Here is a 19,206-nt window from a genome sequence, read left to right as displayed (position 1 = left end):
TTTTTTTTGGTTTCCCTTTTCTGGAATTGGTAAGAAAAATATATAATATTTTCTTTTCTTTCTTGTTGCATTTATACAATAATACAAGAAACTGTTGATTAGTAGTATAATTAACACTATAATGGGATATGTAGGGAAGAAGAGGATGGAGCTAAAGTAGTGAGAGTAGAGAATCTTGAGAATCCATACCAGAAACAAACTACCTTCGACAACAGATTCAAGCTTAGTCTAAACAAGCTCTATGCTTGGTCTCTCTCTGATTATGGCCGTGTCGTTATGCTTGACGTCGACAATCTCTTCCTCAAGAACACGGACGAGCTCTTCCAATGCGGCCAATTCTGTGCTGTCTTCATTAACCCTTGCATCTTCCACACTGGCCTCTTCGTGTTGCAGCCGTCAATGGAGGTCTTTAGAGATATGATTCATGAGCTTGAAATAAAGAGAGATAGCCCTGATGGAGCTGACCAAGGGTTCCTTGTCAGCTACTTCTCCAATTTACTCGATCAGCCTCTCTTTCGTCCTCCCTCAGATAACCGCACCACTGCGCTTACCGGACATTTTAGGCTTCCTTTGGGTTATCAAATGGACGCATCTTACTATTGTAAGTGGCTACTACTCTCCCATTTCAGTAACCCCAAATATATCTAAAACGTTTTTACTAATCTTTCTATGTATGCATGTCATTCTCTTGATCAGACCTTAAACTCAGATGGAACGTACCGTGTGGACCGAACAGTGTGATCACGTTCCCAGGAGCAGTTTGGTTGAAGCCATGGTATTAGTGGTCATGGCCTGTTCTTCCTTTAGGCCTTTCATGGCACCACCAGCGCCGCTACACCATCAGGTACATTTGAATTAATTACAGCCCAAAACCGAGACTAATACTCACAACTTACAACTACTGAATCCCATTAGATACATACTCTCGTTTTTAGGATCAGTATGGTGTGCACTAATCCGTAGTTTTCATTGCAGTTACTCCGCAGAGATGCCTTGGGTTCTAATTCAAGCAGTGTTTTACTTAGGTATCATACTAGTCACGCGTCTAGTGCGTCCCAGCTTGACCAAGCTATGTTACCAACGTTCTGATAAGAATCTAGGCATGATCCAGACAACTTTCAAGTTGGTTGCTCTTCTCTTGATCCTCTCAGCCTACGTTATACCATTCTTCATCATCCCAAAAACGGTCCACCCGCTCATTGGTTGGTCGCTCTACTTAACCGGCTCCTTTGCTCTCTCTACCATACCCGTCAACGCCTTCTTGCTTCCAATGCTCACTGTCTTAACACCATGGTTTGGCATCTTGGGGACGCTCCTCGTGATGGCTTTTCCCTCTTATCCTGATGGCATTGTCAGAGCATTGTCGGTTTTTGGGTATGCCTTTTGCTGTGCACCGTTTCTGTGGGTCTCCTTTGTGAAAATCACTTCGCATCTTCAGGTTTTGATTGACAAAGAGGTTATGTTTCCGCGTTTGGGTGAATCCGGAATTAGGGCTGGACTCTGCAAAGTGTATTGAGTAGGACGGTGAGATTTTTAATCATCTTGATAGATAGCTACTGTATAAAAACTAAAAAGGTTAGAGAGGATTAACAAAGACATATTTACCCTACAAAAGATAATCACATCACCTTTTATAGCTTTTGATTCACTAAACAAAACACTTTTGGGAAGTTAATTTGCACACGTAATGGGGTTATATGAGAAGTGAGAACATTAAAATGGGGCAGTTCTAAAGAAACCGATAAAGGCCCACTTCAGATTCAGAGGCAATACAGTGAGATTTTCCCAAATGCCACTGCACTCCTAAGGATATCATATGATCTATTTTGTCAAAAGATACAATGTGTTATGATTCCGAACACCTTTTTTATACAAATTATATTATTATGTGTAAATATGATCGTCACCAAATCTCATATACTTATTATACCTTTGTAGATCAAATATAGAAGTTAAAATAAAAAGGAAATTGGGTTAATATATTGTGTTTGTGCTAGCATGATCGGGTCGGTGTCGGTCCACGTATTTTCCAACGGAAGCATAAAGCGAAAAAGTTGTGCCACATGTCCGACCCTTTTAATCTCTGATATGACCAGCGATCACATTTGCCAAAGTTACCCTTCATCTAATATTCTATTTCCAATTGTTCAGGCAACAACATATATTTTCTTCATAAGAAAATTACGTACTAAACAGTTAAAAACGTACTTATTATAAAAATAAAAAAGACCTTTCGTTTAAATTCTGGTGTCGATCTGTCAGTGAATAATTTGTTTATTTTAACTCTGAAAGCCAGGAGGCAAGGGTAAAACATGCAGAAACGTGAGTTTAAAGATGGCTTCGGTGCAGGGATACTTCTGTCATTAAATTAGGACGTTACTTAATAATGGTGCCCATAAAAAAAGAAGAGTGTTGTGTGGTTTTTGTTTTTGTCAAGAAAGAAACATAAATGGTTCTGTTTTGGTATCAAACTACTACTACTGGACAGAGTTTACACAGATGCAGCTGGCGACACAAACTACACCACAAACAAACTAGGAATTAACGAACCAAATAAGTAACTATCCTCTCTATTTTTGTTCTGTTTTGTCAATAAGTAATTGTCTCTTTGTTGTTTCAAGAAAAAAAGTAGTAATGCATAAGGTGGTGGATATAGACCGATTTTATGATGTACGATCTCTGATTCATATAATGAATCGACTTTTTTATTAACCCGTAGATAGGTTCTCACAGAATTAATACATGTTCAACAAGAGAATTATACTTATTTATTCATTGTATTTTACTATTTTAGGTGAAATATCTCAGTATTTTGGGTTTAGATATTTTTTGAATATTTTTTTATGTGACCATATTTTGGATGGTTTGAGTCTCACCACAGTTTGTGTCTGTCTAGTTGTGTGATAGCAAGAATAATATTTACATTATCTATAATAGCTAGCACACACACACTTGTGCCATAAAAAATGCAGTTGAAATTAAATAGTTCCATTAAAAAACACATTAATAAAAATTAAAGATCCAAGATCCAAAGATCATGCAAAAGAATCATCTCAAGAATTCCAAATATCAAAACGACATAACAAAGATCCAACAAACAATCAAGAATCATCCATGACCCCGAATATTTCAAGAAAAGCTCAAATTGTTAAGAAAACTTGAAACAGAGCTTGCTTCTTTTTGTTGTTGTCTTACATCAAAAGTACATTGTTTGATAATATCATTCCAAAGGTTCCAAAACCAGTAAACGGTTTTTTCTTTTTTCCTAATAAAGAATAATAATAATCTTGAAGACAAACCAAACCATCAAGATTCTTTGATTTTCGATGTTATCTAATCTCTTGAAACCTTTATATGGCTGAAACGACGGTGACAGCTTCGGTTTCTTGTGGTGGAGGAAGATTCAGATCTATCATACAGCGGCGGAGCTCCGGGAAATGTATTTTTTCCGGCTTTGTCTCTTCTACTACCTCCGATGCAAAAACCGGTTTAATCTCAAGCTCTCTTGAATCTCTTGACAGCATCATCAAACACATAGCTAAATCTTGTTCCGGAGAACCATCAGAGACAGAACTCGCCGGTTCTGGTGACTCGTGGCTCGTCTTCTGCTTCTTCGAGTTCTCACAAACTCTCTTACTACTCTTTTTCTTCTTCTTCTTCTTCTTTGAAACCTCCGCTCTGACCCGTTTCTTTACCGGGGATCCGGACTCAGGTTCGGTCTCTGTCTCACTGTTGTAAACGGTGGAAGACTCAGGATCCGGGTTAAAGACCCGGAAACTCTTCCTCGGGTTCTCACGCAGCCCGTAGACGAGAGATTTACCGTCGGAGGAAGAGCAAGAAGATGAATGGACCGAGTCAGCGAGTTTCTTGCGAGTGGACGGTTGGGATGAGACCAAGTGCGACTTCATGTGACCACCAAGTGCTCTGCCATTACAGAAACTCTTGGAACAAAGCTTGCATTTGTGTTTGTTCTGCATTTTTTGTTGCCAAAGAGAACAAGAACAGAACAAAAAGCAAGCAAGAAACCTAAGAAGACTTTAATAAGTTTCTTTTTGTCAAATCTCTCTTTCTATGTGTGTGTCTCAATTTGATTAGAGAGACTGTTGTAAGTGTGTAGAGAAGAGAGAGAGAGAATGAGAGAAGTTAATAAGAGTAGGTAATAAGCATTCCTCTCTTTTTCACAAACCCCCAAAATTAACAATTATGACTTTTTGGTCCATACGATAACTACTACTAATGATACGTAAAGATAAGTTTTTTTGTTTAGTTTTAGTAAAAAAAGAAAAAAATTAAGATAAATCTATACTATTTTTAATGCTCGGCTGACAACGATAACCACCGAGTGAAGAATCTCGAGTTAATGCAGAAAGATTAAAATTTGAATTATTAGTTAACTACAAAGGTGGTATTGCTTAAAAGATAGATAGACTCTTAACACAAAGCACAAAACAAAAAAGCTGTTGTTTTGCTTCTTTAGTTGATTAATGACTTCTTAAAGCAAACAAAAAGAAAGAAAAAAAAAAAGAATTTCTAAGCACAACGAAGTTTTATGTGTGAATTATGTTGGTTGGGTTAGTTGAAGGAAGTGTAATGGCAAAATCGGTTGAAGCGTCGAGGTTCTAATGATATAAACGATTGTATTAGTTGCATTGATTTATTTAATTGAGCGTTGAGGTTTAAATGCTGAAATGTCATTTTTAAACGGTTTAAACGTTTAAATAACTTGATAGTAATGAGTTTTAACAGTTAAAAGTCGAGACAATAATCTAATCATCTCACATGTATATAATTGTACTTAGATTGATATCCTTTAACATACGATGGTCGACCCATAAGGTGATTGAATGACTACACAATGATGATAGGACAAGGTCCAAAGTACGTTGAAGCCATTCATTCCACGTCCTAAGGTTTTTTTTTATTAGGGGCGTCCAGTCTCATTTCGTATAGTTTGTTCGTATTATATAAATGTGAAACGTAACTGAAGTTTGTTTCTGAATCCTGTTTTACATTAGTTGTTTTATCCGACATGTTTTGCATTCAACTCCAATTTGTTTAGCTGAATTCAGAACTCTTGGCTGTCGTTCTTTTGTTTGTAACCAAGAGATTATTACTCATTTGCTCTTATTTAAAAATACCAAGAAAGAGACAAACAAAAAAAGTACTTGTGAATATGATTAGTGTCTTAATACTTTGAATTTTCCAACCGGGATTGATTGACACTTGACTGTTGCATTGGTGTATATGTTTTGGTCATAAAATACGAGAGAAGAATAAAATAGATCACGACTTCAGTTGCTAATAATACAAAATGATACTGTACGTACTAGTTTAATCTGATATGTTCTACGATTTTATAATTTACGCCCCAGTACCGGTCCAAAGCACAAGCTGATGAAGCATGTGCTTGCGGTCTTGAAATAATATGTAAATTTTCGGCCCTTAATTCAATAAAAGTTTCATTAGTGTAGTAGTAAAAGTCAACTATAAACTAAATGAGATTCTGGGTTCGAACCTCAGCAACATTTTTTTTAACAATTTTTTTTCTTTCTTTCCTTTGGTCCAACCTTAATATGATGTTGGGCTTGTGGCCTCAATATATTGTGCGACGGCTTTGTTTACGCCTATAAAGCTCAAAAGTTTTTGGTTATCTAAAAAACTTTGATTTATACTTTTAAGCAATTAGAAGATTATTATTTGTCGTATTTGATTATCGTAACAGTTTTTGTTTTGTTCCATACTGAACATTTGGGTGTCAAATAGTAAAAAAGGCTATTAAAAACTAATACTTTTTTAAACAAAGACAAACATCATGCATTAAAAATTTTGCATAGTCATAAGTACATATATATATACACAGTATAACACTAGTTAAGAAATGCATTATATTGTTAAGTATACGATATACCTATGGTAATCATGGTTTTCTCGAAAAGATGACAAAGAATACATATATTTAACATGACCAAGAATATAAAAAAGGCAAATGAATTTGAGTTGTTGGAACCTTTATACATAGTTGAGTAAAGAAGAGGCTTGCACAATGGAATCTTTCGTGTTAACTACTTGGCTTTGCTTCAATCTCAATTTTAACTATATGATATCCATTACTCTTCAAACAAAAAGAACTCTGTTCAGTGTTTATAATTCGGAAAGGTAACCAAATAAATGTACAATTGAGTCATCACTACAAGAAAAATTGTTACCAATAATTTAATATTAAGATGACTAGAGAACCCGGTAGAAAAACAAAAACATCACTTTATTCCCAAACAGTAAAGCTTGATCCAAGAAAAAATTGTTTAAACAATGCCCTATATAAATTTCCCCTTTAATCAAAACTGAAAATATCACTTTTCTAGAAAATTCAATGCAACAACATATTCAAACATTTTACTTGGATTTTCTTTTCTCAGTCCTATTCTAAGATAGACTACAGATCTAAAGAAAGTTAGACCTTGTTTATCGGGGGGTTTATGATAGAGTTCTTAGTGTTTTGGGTAAAAAAAATAAATCAGAAATGGAAAAAATTGTAAGATCTCCTTTTATATAAGAGACCGAATCTTTGTTTAAGAGGCGATACGTGTCGCCATTATATTGGTTGAAAGAATAAAACAAAAGAGAAAAAAAAACATTTCCTCCATTTATTTCTTTTTTCGTAAACAAATGATGAATTTGGAATCAGAAGCATGTGTTCCAAATTAATCATTTGATTTGATATTGTTAGTGAAATTGATTATTTTTTTTTTTTATTCCCGCTTTCTCTGTTTTGAAATTGGAATTGAATCTGATATCAATCTTTGTTTTTGGGGGCGGGTTTAATGATGATGATGTCATCGCTTGGTGGTGGTGGTGGAGGAGGAGGAAGTTGTGGTGGTGGAGTTTGTTGCAGAAATAGTAGATTTCTGTGATTTTCTGTTACCAACACAAGCAGAGAAAGCTGAGCGTGATGAGGCAGTGGCGAGTGTGTCAAGTGTTATTAAGTATATCTGGCCGAGTTGCAAGGTACGAAAACTTCACTCTCTCTCTTTGAGTATATTGTTTGATTTCAGAAACTGCAATCTCTAATTCTTGCTTATTCTCTGTTGCAGGTTGAGGTTTTTGGGTCATACAGGACAGGGCTGTATCTTCCAACAAGTGATATAGATGTAAGTGTAGACACCAGTTTTGTTTGATTGACTCTGTGATACATAATTAACAAGAATACCTTATCTCACATCCATTTGGAGCTATTATAATACTGTTTTGATACTTAGACGTTAGCTACTGTATAGATTAGTGTTTGGAAAGATCTTCATGTCTAAATCTTCATCCCTTTTTGCTGTATGTATAGGTGGTGATTCTGGAATCAGGTCTCACTAATCCACAGCTAGGTTTACGCGCACTCTCCAGGGCATTGTCACAAAGGGGAATTGCAAAGAATTTTTTGGTATTTTGACTTTTTATTATTACTATGATATGGCAGTATCTCAGTGTGATCATGTCGTATAATTAGCTCTCTAATTGTTCAGGTGATTGCTAAGGCTCGTGTACCAATTATTAAGTTCGTTGAGAATAAAAGCAACATTTCATTTGATCTAAGGTTTTTTTTATCTTCCCATTTCCCTACTATCTTCACTTTTGGATTCAGTGTGCTTTCTTCTTAAGTAAACTGTAATCTCAATATCTTGGATCATCTTCTTAGCTCATATTTGCATCAATCCGGTTCACTTTTTCCTTAAAGCTTCAGTCTTTGTTGTCTTGTGAGATCTTGTAGATTTTGTTTATGTTACATTGTCTGGTTTGATTGAATGCAAATTCCCTTTTTTTATCCTTTTACTATAGTGGGTGTTTGCTTATTGTAACTCATATGTCTAGAGTCTACCTGTAATCCGTTTGTGTTGTATAGAGATGGTTGACTAATATTATGAGATAGTGCAAGTGAGGTGAGCCCTCATGGTCTGATACTTTTGAAACTTTTTATTTCAAGCAGGCAGATGATTTTGATTTCTACTCTTAAACATTTGTTGTTGTTTTTGTTGTTGTTGCAGATGAGAGTGTTGTGGCTTTGGCAAACCGGTGTGTACACTTGAGGTCATTGGGGTTATACTACTGCAGAAACATTACAGACAGAGCGATGTACTCATTGGTTCAAGCAATACATTCCCAGCGCTCCACACTTGTTCAGGCAGGCATTCACTTGTCATGAGTGGTTGTCTCCATTTACAATCAGTTCACTGTGCATGCATCCTCCAGTCTCACGAAACCCACACCGCTTTCCCTCACCGGCTCATTGAACCGGTGTGTAAGCCAGAAGGTCTTCTCTTTGGTATATGTGTACACATAAAAAAAACCTATGGTGTTAATAAAAAATTCTTGTTGAGTTTACTTCTTGTCTTTTGATGCAAAATCTCAAGATTTTAACATTATATACATTATATCAATCTTGTAAATGATTGCCAAATACTTATATCTAACAATTTGTTAAGCTTGGTCCAACAATCACACCATCATTAACACTTGCAAGATGATTTGGTTGAGAATATTTAAGCAAAATTTAAAGCAAATCAGTATTAAAATTAATCATTTTCTCCATTTATGAATTGCACTTCTATTGTAATATGTATTACTGTTTTTATTATGTTTTGTATATTCTAAAATTAATTAAATGTAATATTTTCTAATTTTATAAAATCTTAAATGTTTACACATTTATACTACTTCTATTCTATTTAAAATTTTAAAATTTTAAAAAACAATAATTTTAAAAATAAGAGACCCAAAATAAGAACCTACCAATAAAAGAGAAAATTTTATCTAAGAGATCATGAGTTCTTATATTCCAAACAGTACACAATTAATTCATAAAAAAATTAAGAACTCCCCTTATATGAACCCCCCAATAAATATGCTCTTATGCAAACAATAGCAATAGACATATAAAAGTGTTCCCTTCTAAATATAAGTTTGGAACTCAATTTCCTAGTTCACTAGATATAGAAGACTCAGTCACTCAACTGCGTACTTGCCCTAGTCTTTTTGTTTGACACCGTTCTGAAGGTGCAACCCTCAGAGCATGCACATTGGTTGGGAACTTTTTTTGGTCCCTCACATTTAATAACAATATTTTGAAAGTTTCTTATTTTTAGTATGAGCATTGGTGTCTATTTGTATTTGGTCCCCCGAATAAAATAATAATATTTTGAAAGTTTAAACATTAATTATTTAAAGTTAAAAAAATAAAAACATACAAATTAAGAAATTAATAACATAAAACATAAAACATAAAAACATCAAAACAAAAACAAACATTTTATTCAACTCATAGAAATTTTAAAATCAATCTTCATTATCCGAGAGATGTCCAAAGTTAGTCCAAATATGCTCAATCAAATCATGTTTTAGTTGGTCATGGGCTTGTTTATCCCGAAGTCTTGTTTGACGAGTAATCGTACTGCTGATATTTGAACCCACACCGGCGGCACCAACGGTATATGTTTGATCCACATGTTCTCCGTGTTGAAATTCAGAAACAATGTTTCGGTAACTGTATGTATGTCGTTCATCTTCGACAATCATATTATGGAGTATTATGCATGATCTTATTACATTTGTCATTATGTTTTTATCCCATAAACGAGACGGATTTTTTAATAACAGCGAATCTAGCTTGCAAGACTCCAAAGGCACGCTCAACATCTTTCCTCACAGCTTCTTGTTTTTTAGAAAAGAGAGATTTTTTCCTACCTTGTGGAAGTCGGATTGATTGAATAATAGTTGCCCAATTTGGATAAATACCATCACTGAGATAGTACGCCAAATTGTACTCCCTTCCGTTGACAATGAAGTTGACTTCCGGAGCTTGACCGATTATTATGTCATCAAAAACATTAGATCGATCAAGAATATTAAGATCGTTCATAGTACCTGGAGCTCCAAAAAAGGCATGCCATATCCAGAGGTCATACGAAGCTACCGGTTCCAACACAATTGTAGGTTTTCTGGTTGATCGTGAATACATGTCTTTCCAAGCCGTGGGACAATTCTTCCACCCCCAATGCATACAGTCAATGCTACCAATCATCCCGAGAAATCCACGCTGTTCATTCTGATAGAGTAGTCTTTGTAGATCCTCCTGTGTAGGACGTCTTAGGTATTCATCTCCAAACACTTGGATGATGCCGGCGGTAAACTCGTGCAAACATTTCTGAGCTGTCGAAGCACCAATTCGTACATACTCATCAACACTGTCAGACGAAGTACCATATGCCAATTGACGAATTGCTGCAGTACATTTTTGTATAGGTGAAATACCAGCGCGTCCAGTTGCATCCTGGGTTTGGCGAAAATATTCGATTTCGGTAGAGAGACGTTGCACAATTCGCATGAACAATGGCTTGTGCATGCGAAACCGTCGCCGGAATAAATATTCTGGATATGTTGGAGTGTCACTAAAATAATCATTCCAAAGATTATTGTGGCCTTCTTCCCGGTTTTGCTCGATAAAAATCCTATCGTTTGGCTGGTTTGGTTCCGGAATAATATGCGAAACATCATAAATGTTTTCTAAATAGCCCTCAAAATGATCATTATCATCGGCTTGGTAGTGATAATGATTATCATCGGCTTGGTAGTGATAATGGTTTGAAGATGATCCCATTTCAAGAGAAAAGAAAAGAAATGAAGAAATAACTTGTATTAAAGAGAAAGGAATAGAAAGGAAGAGAAAGGAAGAGAAAGTGTTGTTGCTTTGATCTTGTTTGGTGTGAGTATTTTGTTGCTTTGATGGTGTTTCTTGAGAATGTTTTGTTGCTTTGGTCTTGTTTGGTGTGAGTGAAGAGTTATCATATATATAATGGAAGACTAGTGCCCGTGATATTAAAAATTGGAGTTCCATTATTTTGTAACCCGTGAGCCTCAACAAAACAAAACAAGGTACATGGCAAAACAAAACAAAAGTACCCGTGGGATAGCAAAACAAAACAATGTACATAGTCAAAAAAAACAACAAGTACCCGTGAGATACCAAAACAAAACAAGATACATAGCATAAGAAAACAACAAGTACCCATGAGCCTCAAACCGTAGCCTCAAACCGTAGCAACAACGACATATCAAAGTTATTACATTAATGTATACAGTCTGATTTAAGTAGACATGAACAAAATACATGCAAAAATAGCCATTACACCAACAACCAGCAAATCAGTTAAATTTCTAAACCTATTTTCCTTACGTATCTCATTAACTACATTCTCTAACATAACCATCTTCTGTTCAGTTGTGTAACTCTGATCTCTAACCTGATTGATGTCTGATTCATATTCATTGAACAAGGTTAAGTAATCTACCTTCTCAGCCATCACTTCATATCGTCTATCACTGTCCCTCAACTCCTCCATTACAGCCACATCCCACCATTTGTGAATATGCATCTCTCCATCATCGACATTTGGACATGTGAAGAACCTGCAATAGGTAAAAGAGTTAGCATGTATAGCGAAACTTATACTTGGTCATGGGCTTGAAACTTATACTTCAATAAAATTAAAATCACATACCTTCTGTTGTAGCAGTTGGATAGAATAGGCTGCGCACCACAGTAGCATTCCTTCGGGAATCCATGCTCCACCTCAGGTTGAGGTGGGTATTGCCTCGAATCTGCTTCATCCATACGAATCAAAGCCTCTAGCTCTCTATCCGTAGTGTCCTCTGAGTACTTATCAGCCAGATCGGATGATTCAGGCTGAGAATAGCTATAGTCCTGGTCCATTTCTTACTTAACCTGAAGATAAACAAGAAGAAGCAGATTAGACTTAGTACAACAATTGTTTTAAAGAACTAACAATCTGATTAAGTTAGTTAATACAATAGCCGAGTTACTAGAAATTAAAATAGACTTATATTGATTTAGTTTGAAACAGGAAATACAAATCAAACAGGAAATACTAAAACAGGAAATACAAATCAAACAAACAGGGAATACAAATCAAATACATGAGCCGAGTTACTAGAAATTTAAGCAAGAGAAACAAACAACAAACACATGCTCTAATATCAGAAATACTGGGACACTATCTTGTTCATGATAACTTCTTCACTCGCATTCAAGGGTTCTTTTTTGGCTAAGAGAGTGTCTAGGATGGCCAGCTTCTGTAGTTTCTCCTTTTCAGCCAATTCCTCTTTCTTGACATCTCACATGCTCTTATACTCAGCAAGAGTCTTCACGTTTGTGGACTGAGCATTGTTCCTCTTCGCCTTCGCAGCCTTGATCCCTTATGGCCTTTTCTCATACTCCTCAACATTGCAGCTTGATGATTGTGAACCTTCAGCAGCTTGTTTCCTCTTTGTTGCAGGCTGAGATGGGGGCGTGTTAATAGTGTTCAGGGATAAAAATTTCTGCTCAAACCTTAACCGAAACCAACAATGTTCAAGGTTAAATCTCTTCTTATGGTCAGCGAAGTAGATATCATGTGCATTCTTTAAGATATCATTTTCCGAATGACCAGAGCTGTTCAGTCTCTCTGCAGCTGCGAATGCCGCATAGAACTTGTTAGTTTGGTCATTTATCTTGTGCCAACGCTGCTTGCAATGTGTCACCAACATCTGTTCACCACCATTTCTAGCATGAGGAGTGTCAGCATAGTATTTTTGAATCCTTTGCCAGAAGCTTCCTCCCTTTTGTTGATTTGCAACGATGGCATCTTTTGAAGTGTTGAGCCATGCGGATATCAAAACTTCATCATCAGCAGGTGTCCATGTCTTTATCTCCTTGCGCTCCAATGGTGTTTCTTGCGAAAGAGTTGGCGCCTCAGAAGGTTGGGAGCTGTGAGGAAAAGGTTGGGAGCTGTGAGGAGAATGTTGGGAGCTATGAGGAGAAGGTTGGGAGCTCTGTCCAGAAGGTGGATAACTTTCCCAACGAAAGTTTTCATTTAAACCACCTTCTTCTTGACTGTTAAGCAGGTTTAAGTAAGAAGAAGACTGAAAGAAGGGATTCGTAGAATCCATATGAAGAAGCGAGTAGAGAAGAGAAGGAATGAGAAGAGAAGCGAGTATAGAAGAGAAGTGATAAGCGAGTACAAGTGAGAAGGGGTTACTAAATGAAAGATATTTATGATGGAAATAGGAAGAAGATGGTTGGGGTTTAATAGGTTAAAAGGTAACTTGGAATAAGTAACAAAACATAAAGACCAAATAACCAATGTCTAATCACAATTTATGACAAGTACACATTACAACTACCAAATTAAACAAGAAACTTTGAACAAACCACACCAAAATTAAATACAATCAACTACACAACAATCACAATTTATTAGAAGTACACATTACAACTACCAAATAAAAAACCTAAAATCCTTTAAGACAAAAAAAAACAAAAGTTGTATCAAAATCAATGTAAAAAACATTTTAGCAACCATACGAGTACTTATCACACTAGTTCGTATACATGTCGAAGCAACCATATCAATTACACAACAATCACCAAATTTAAAACCTATAATAGAGTTTCTATATACCAATGATCCTTTAACAATTAAGACAAAAAAACTAAAATTTTACCAAAAACAATTAAGACAATCACCAAATTTAAAACCTATAATAAAGTTTCTATATACCAATGATCCTTTAACAATTGGTAAACTATCAACAGCAAACGACACAGACACAAAGACGTTGATAAGATGAAAACGACACACACACAGACACAGACGACACAGACACAGAAACAAATCGATCATTACACATGAAAAAACAGAACGAGACCAAAGCAACAAAACCTAATTCGATAACCCTAATTCGATAACCCTAATTCAATAACCCTAATTCAATAACCCTAATTTAATAACCCTAATTCGATAACCCTAATTTAATAACCCTAATTCAATAACCCTAACTCGATAACCCTAATTCGATAACCCTAATTCTCTAACCCTAATTCGATAATCAGCGATAATGAGAGAAATCTCATATTGGAGGAAGAAGACAAACCTTAATTAGCACAATTGAACCGCCGGACAAGCTTCGGGAGACAGAGAAGATTGCTTCGGGAGAGAAGATCGAATCGCCGGACAAGCTTCGGGACAGAAGATCGGACCGGCTTTGGGAGAAACAGAAGATCGGCTTCGGTAATCTATCAAGAAATTCCGGTGAGAAGAACGGAACGGCTTCGTGAAATCGTCGAGGATGTGTATCGTCTTCGTCATCGCCATCGAGAGAAAAGAAACAAGTCGAATAAATTTTGTCTCGACAAATTTTTTTCCTTTAACCCTAGAGAATTCGACACCCAATCAGAATAGAGCACGTGGCGAAGAAGACGGACAAAAAACGTCCCAAAATAAGAAGCGTTTTTCGATAATGGGCCTTTTAGAATTAAATTAAAATCCAAAAAAAAACGAAGGACAGCCCGAATCATCGCCGTTGCACATGGTCTCAGTATAGCGTAAAAGTAACCAAAACGCTTGAATGCTAGATATACTAAATACATAGTATAGAATGTAGTAATGTACTTAGCAGTTAGGACGCTGCACGCCTTTTAACCAAGCTGAAAACAGCATTGTTCTGATTTGTTGAACTTTTTTACAGACCTCTATAACGTATATTTGGTTCGCTAGTCGCATAAAAGCTATAATCATTATGCGTCTTTTCTGAATGAGATGGACCAAAAGAACAAAAAGAAAAAAAGCAAAAAAGAATGCCAAAAGGTGGATGTATCCGATAACTTAACCCGGAAAAAAATGAAATATATACATTGGTGTTCCAAGTGGTTTTGACCATTGTTTCCATTAAACCGTTAGAATGAGAGTATGAGACCATGAATCAACCTATCCAAAGAACTTGCAAGAAAATAATTTGCTTAAATCTTCGACCGACAATATTTCCTTTAAAAATATATACACATTGAACAACGTGTTACATGACACCTTTTAGGCCCATATTTTCCAAGACTTGCATGTGAATTTTTAAAACCAACTATTTTGGCAACACACAGGAACATATACTATACCGAATACGGTAATACGGTATACATGTATAGTATAAAGTAAAACTGATCTTTAAAACTGATCTTACTTCTTTAAACCTAAACTAAATTCACAAGAATATAAAAGAAAGGGAAGACTTAAATTAAACTAAAGCAATAGAGGCTTCTGAAGATCAAACTCTGTTCTAAGCACACTTTCTTCATCATCTTCTTTTATTTCATCTCCTTCTCCATCTTCCTCTTTCCCTTTAGCCCACAGAACGAAGTAGAGTCCTCCGAACATCAACGCCATTCCCGCAAAGCTAATTTGACACATACAAAAAAAACACAAGAAAGAAGATAAATGACTTCTGTTTCTGTCTAAAACGTCCTATATATACTTTGAAGGAGAAAAGCTGCAAGAAAAATTTACATTCCGAGGTTGAAACTCTCTTCCATAGTAAAAGCAGAGAAAAGAACACAAACCACCGTAGCAATTGGACTAAAGATAGACACAATTACTGGTCCTTTCCTCTTAATCACCCATGCATTGAAGCTTAACCCTCCTCCACTAACCAACCCTCCCTACAAACAAAAGTCTTATTGTAACATTTTTCAACACATTCAAATGTTGCCCACCATATATGATTCATGAGATATGTACCAGCATTGCGTATCCCACAAGGTGACCGAAACCGATAACTGATGCACTTTCTATTTCCATACTTCCTTTAAGAGCATACTGCAAAGCTACCGTGGTGATCCCACCCATTAAAGATACCATCGAGAACATTGATACAGGCGCCGGAAACTCGGCTAGTATGGATGCCTAATTAGGACGATCAAAGTGATTTCACAAGCAAAGAAACAGATTAGCACAACCGGATATATAAATATGATAGCTCTAGAGCTAAGAAGGGGTATAAGGTGAAACCTGAAGGACAACACTAGAGGACAAGCAGCAGATGGCGAGGAGGAGATAGAGACAACCTAAGATCTTGTCCTTGTCTAAAACGACTTCGTCAGGGACAATAGGCATAGTCTTCGCCGAGATTGAAGTAGCGGCAGTACTGTGCATTAAGCTCATAATGAAAACTCCCATCACACACAACACTGTCCCTCCCATCTTAACTCTACTGTACATACAACTTAGCTTCACTTTCTCCATCCTTAACAAAGTCAAATTATTTAAAACCTATTAATAAAGGCTTTAATCTTTCGTTACTAAACAGAATAAATCAAAAGAAAAGAAAAAGATTTACCCAGCAGCCCAAGCAATGACAAAAATTAAAGCAGGGCAGAGATTAGGCATAGCTGTAGCCATTGATGCAGAGGTGTGTTTCATTCCTTCTAAGTATAGCCACTGGAACAGAGTCACTCTGTTTCAAACACAACTTCTCTCTTATTTAGTTATTTGTTATGATTTTTTTTTTTTTCTCCTTCTCTTTCAGAATAAGTAAGTAAGCATCTAACAAGAAAAAGAACATGCAGAAATTAAAAGGATTTATTTTACCCAGCAAGAGCAACTAAAACTAGTTTAGTCTTCAACTTGAAACTTAGACTTGTGGGCCAAAGTTTCCTGCAAAATTTAAAATATACCAAACACAAGACAAAAACAAGAACCATTTTACAAGAATCCAAAGACAATAAAAATAGAAATACAGTATGGCACTTTGCTTTTACCTTTCAAGAAGAAAAGCAAGAGGAGTGATGAGAAGAACTGAAGCAAAGGTGCAGAAGATAACGATAAGAAGAGGGTCAATTCCAAGAGACAACAAGTGACTCAGTAGCTCCGAGTTTCCGGCGTAAATAACCTGAGCTCCGGCCAATCCTCCGATGATCCCTACTTCTTGTAACGTCTCTCTCTTCATCATCTTTTTCCAACACAAAAAGAAACAAAAAAAATGAATAGTAACAACGGATAAAATCAGTTGAAACCCATTTGGCTGCAAATGGAAACACGAGGTTTCGATTTTGTGGCTGGTGGAGCAACTAAAAGAAAAAAAAGCAGAGAAGACAGTTTTGTAAGTGTTTTCTTTTTTGGGTTTTCTTGTTAAATGAAAACAGAAGAAGAGACGCTTTGTTTGTGATCTCTTTATCTGGTAATGCGTATGCTTGAAGTTTGAAACCTTTCTCTCTTATCTTTCACTTCTTGCTTTTGTTGAAGACATGTGTCCATTACACTGGCATTGGCTTTTATAGAGTGTCTCGCTCGCCATTATAGTAGCTTTTTTTTTGGGAAGCCCAAATTTTAATTTTATTCAATTAGAATAAACGGTAGTAATTGTTTATATAATAAACATAATAGAGAGAGTCATCAGAATTTGGTGTAGTGGGTTTAATATTCTTTGGTTAATGTGTGAAATAAGACAAAACAAAAATTTGAGAGCGGTTAGCTTAATTTTGTTAAGAAGTAAATATTTTGGTGAGTGTGAAATTTGAATATGAGTATATGACTTGTGTTTTGTAAAAAGAAATTATGTTATGTGTATTTTCATGATGAATTTTTCATCCGTGATAAAGCTAACCGCTCTCAAACGTGATAAAGAGTTTGAAAAACTGTGGCCAAAATTCTGATATTTCTTAAATAGAACAAATTATTCAAATGTAGTTAGCCAAATAAAATAGCGAAATTGTTGAAAATATAAAAAAAAAAGTTTTATTTAAGACTATAGACCAAAAATAACAAAATACAGAGGAAAAAATATTAAAGAGTTATATTTTGCAAGTAAAATTATAAAAGAAAAAGTGGAACACGATCATAAATCGCCGCTCACACAAATATATGTAAGCAGATGAAATTATGTAAATAAAGTGAAGTATGAAAACGTGCCCAAAATAAAATGAAAAGAAAGCTAAAACCAAAAAGAATGGAGAAAAAAGAAGAAGTTAATACTATTTTTTATTGCTAATGTTCTTTTGTTTGTATTGTTATTTTTGGATAAACAAATACGACAGCTTACCATCTACTCCTCTATTATTCGTTTTACGTCACCATCTCTTCACTTTTTAAGTCTTTTTTTTTTTTTCTTGGCATTCAATCTCTTTCATTTTATTGTTTTTTATCACAGATGAATCATACCTATGACATAACACACACACACACAAAATCATTAAAGGAGTTATTTAACATAAAGTCTTTTGTTTTTATAAGTCAAGAAATATCGGTTTTATATAACGAATTAGTTAGTTATATAATGTGTAGTGGATATGTAGAGATTATAATAGAGCTGTTGTTGTGTTGTGTGTGGACTGTGGAGTATAAAAATATGGTGGTGAAGCGTAAGAGGAGAATAAAAGAGGAGTGTAAGAAAGACAAAGAGGAAGACAAAAAAAGAAAGTGGGGAGCCTTACACGTCACTCTTTCTCTTTTTCAATGACTTGTGAAGCCATGCCTCGCGCCTCCTTTTTCTCCTCCCCATCAAAATATATACTAATAATGGCATAATGCGATTAATACTAATATTTATTATACACGATTTTAGTATTTACATCTAATCCGTTTAAAAGTTTAGAACCTTGTAAGTTTTGTTGATCTTTAATCACTATTAAAACCACTATCATTGTGAAAAAGGGACATTGAATAGGCTCCTAGATCGGTTCAACGCATTCTAATGAGCTGTGCCACGTACGGACAGACAAACAGTGAACATAGATACTCCTCTGTCCTCTCACGTGCACACGCGTCGACAAGTTACAACCGTCTCCAACTCACGTGACCGACCTTTTTGGCCTCCCGCCTCCCTAAAACGATATTAATTGTAAGCTTTATGAAAGAATATAAAAAGACAAAAACCTATTGGAAAACCAAAAAAACAAAAATATATATCGAACATCTTCGCCTCTATTGTTCTAAATTCTGATATTACAACAACAATAATAAAATCATCTAAACCCTTCGCTAAGAAATGTCCTTTTCGCGTGAGTTTGTTGTCCTTCGATACCTTCTCAAAAAACTTTTTCATTTTAACTACGTTTACATATGCACGACAAAAGAAAAAAGAAGAATTTTTTCGGTCGAAATAAAACCAAACAAATTACAAAATTTACATGTAAAATGTTATGATTATGATGAAATGTTTCTTACAGAGCTTTGCTCTTGCACGAGTTATTCTTTGACTTCGTCCTATGTTTTCTAGACATAATAAACTATAGAATAATCGAAAAAAAAAAAGAAAAGAAAAAGAGAAAAAGGCAAAAGAATTTTATTTTGTCAGTAAAATCATTAAAAAAAGGTCGAATGATAATAAATTGCCATCACACAA

At 35.4% G+C, this 19,206-nt stretch overlaps 4 protein-coding genes, 1 long non-coding RNA gene and 2 pseudogenes across 5 annotated transcripts; 3 read left to right on the top strand and 4 right to left on the bottom strand.

Annotated features, from left to right (window-relative positions):
- The first annotated feature begins 276 nt into the window (after positions 1-276).
- On the top strand, positions 277-782 carry LOC104731940 (putative glucuronosyltransferase PGSIP7 pseudogene; annotated as a pseudogene).
- Positions 783-975: 193 nt separating this feature from the next.
- On the top strand, positions 976-1,516 carry LOC147930596 (putative glucuronosyltransferase PGSIP7 pseudogene; annotated as a pseudogene).
- Positions 1,517-3,127: 1,611 nt separating this feature from the next.
- On the bottom strand, positions 3,128-4,157 carry LOC104731931 (zinc finger protein ZAT9-like). Its single transcript, XM_010451441.3, has one exon. The coding sequence runs from the start codon at positions 3,975-3,977 to the stop codon at positions 3,351-3,353; it is 627 nt and encodes a 208-aa protein (XP_010449743.1). The 5' UTR covers positions 3,978-4,157; the 3' UTR covers positions 3,128-3,350.
- Positions 4,158-6,866: 2,709 nt separating this feature from the next.
- On the top strand, positions 6,867-7,699 carry LOC147930595 (uncharacterized). The gene is made up of 3 exons (XR_015574114.1): positions 6,867-7,005; positions 7,092-7,148; positions 7,334-7,699. It is a non-coding gene; the product is annotated as an uncharacterized LOC147930595 (long non-coding RNA).
- A 3,427-nt stretch (positions 7,700-11,126) lies between these two features.
- Positions 11,127-11,752, bottom strand: LOC147930594 (uncharacterized). The gene is made up of 2 exons (XM_087476950.1): positions 11,541-11,752; positions 11,127-11,448 (listed from the first exon to the last, which is right to left on the bottom strand). The coding sequence occupies exons 1-2, from the start codon at positions 11,750-11,752 to the stop codon at positions 11,127-11,129; spliced, it is 534 nt and encodes a 177-aa protein (XP_087333076.1).
- A 503-nt stretch (positions 11,753-12,255) lies between these two features.
- On the bottom strand, positions 12,256-12,987 carry LOC104733576 (glutathione S-transferase T3-like). Its single transcript, XM_087476949.1, has one exon. It carries the CDS (start codon positions 12,985-12,987, stop codon positions 12,256-12,258), a length of 732 nt encoding a protein of 243 aa, XP_087333075.1.
- A 1,844-nt stretch (positions 12,988-14,831) lies between these two features.
- On the bottom strand, positions 14,832-18,027 carry LOC104731929 (WAT1-related protein At4g16620-like). Its single transcript, XM_010451438.3, has 7 exons — positions 16,625-18,027; positions 16,455-16,520; positions 16,204-16,320; positions 15,876-16,110; positions 15,606-15,770; positions 15,375-15,526; positions 14,832-15,264 (listed from the first exon to the last, which is right to left on the bottom strand). Exons 1-7 carry the CDS (start codon positions 16,813-16,815, stop codon positions 15,111-15,113), a joined length of 1,080 nt encoding a protein of 359 aa, XP_010449740.2. The 5' UTR covers positions 16,816-18,027; the 3' UTR covers positions 14,832-15,110.
- Positions 18,028-19,206: the final 1,179 nt, after the last annotated feature.

Source organism: Camelina sativa, chromosome 12, assembly GCF_030686135.1.
Source record: "Camelina sativa cultivar CO46 ecotype springtype chromosome 12, ASM3068613v1".
Taxonomy (NCBI): Eukaryota; Viridiplantae; Streptophyta; class Magnoliopsida; order Brassicales; family Brassicaceae; genus Camelina; species Camelina sativa.
Note: the sequence above shows the minus strand (reverse complement) of the source record. Positions and strands in the feature narration are given on the sequence as shown.

Bases quoted from the DNA above. Each gene is read 5' to 3' on its own strand.
- LOC104731931 (XM_010451441.3), bottom strand. From the start codon at position 3,977: ATGCAGAACAAACACAAATGCAAGCTTTGTTCCAAGAGTTTCTGTAAT.
- LOC147930594 (XM_087476950.1), bottom strand. From the start codon at position 11,752: ATGGACCAGGACTATAGCTATTCTCAGCCTGAATCATCCGATCTGGCT. The intron at 11,449-11,540 runs GTATGTGATTTT...TACCTATTGCAG, and splicing joins TCCAACTGCTACAACAGAAG to GTTCTTCACATGTCCAAATG.
- LOC104733576 (XM_087476949.1), bottom strand. From the start codon at position 12,987: ATGGATTCTACGAATCCCTTCTTTCAGTCTTCTTCTTACTTAAACCTG.
- LOC104731929 (XM_010451438.3), bottom strand. From the start codon at position 16,815: ATGATGAAGAGAGAGACGTTACAAGAAGTAGGGATCATCGGAGGATTG. The intron at 16,111-16,203 runs GTAAATCTTTTT...GACTTTGTTAAG, and splicing joins GTCATTGCTTGGGCTGCTGG to GATGGAGAAAGTGAAGCTAA. The intron at 15,771-15,875 runs GTTTCACCTTAT...CGTCCTAATTAG, and splicing joins CCTCTAGTGTTGTCCTTCAG to GCATCCATACTAGCCGAGTT.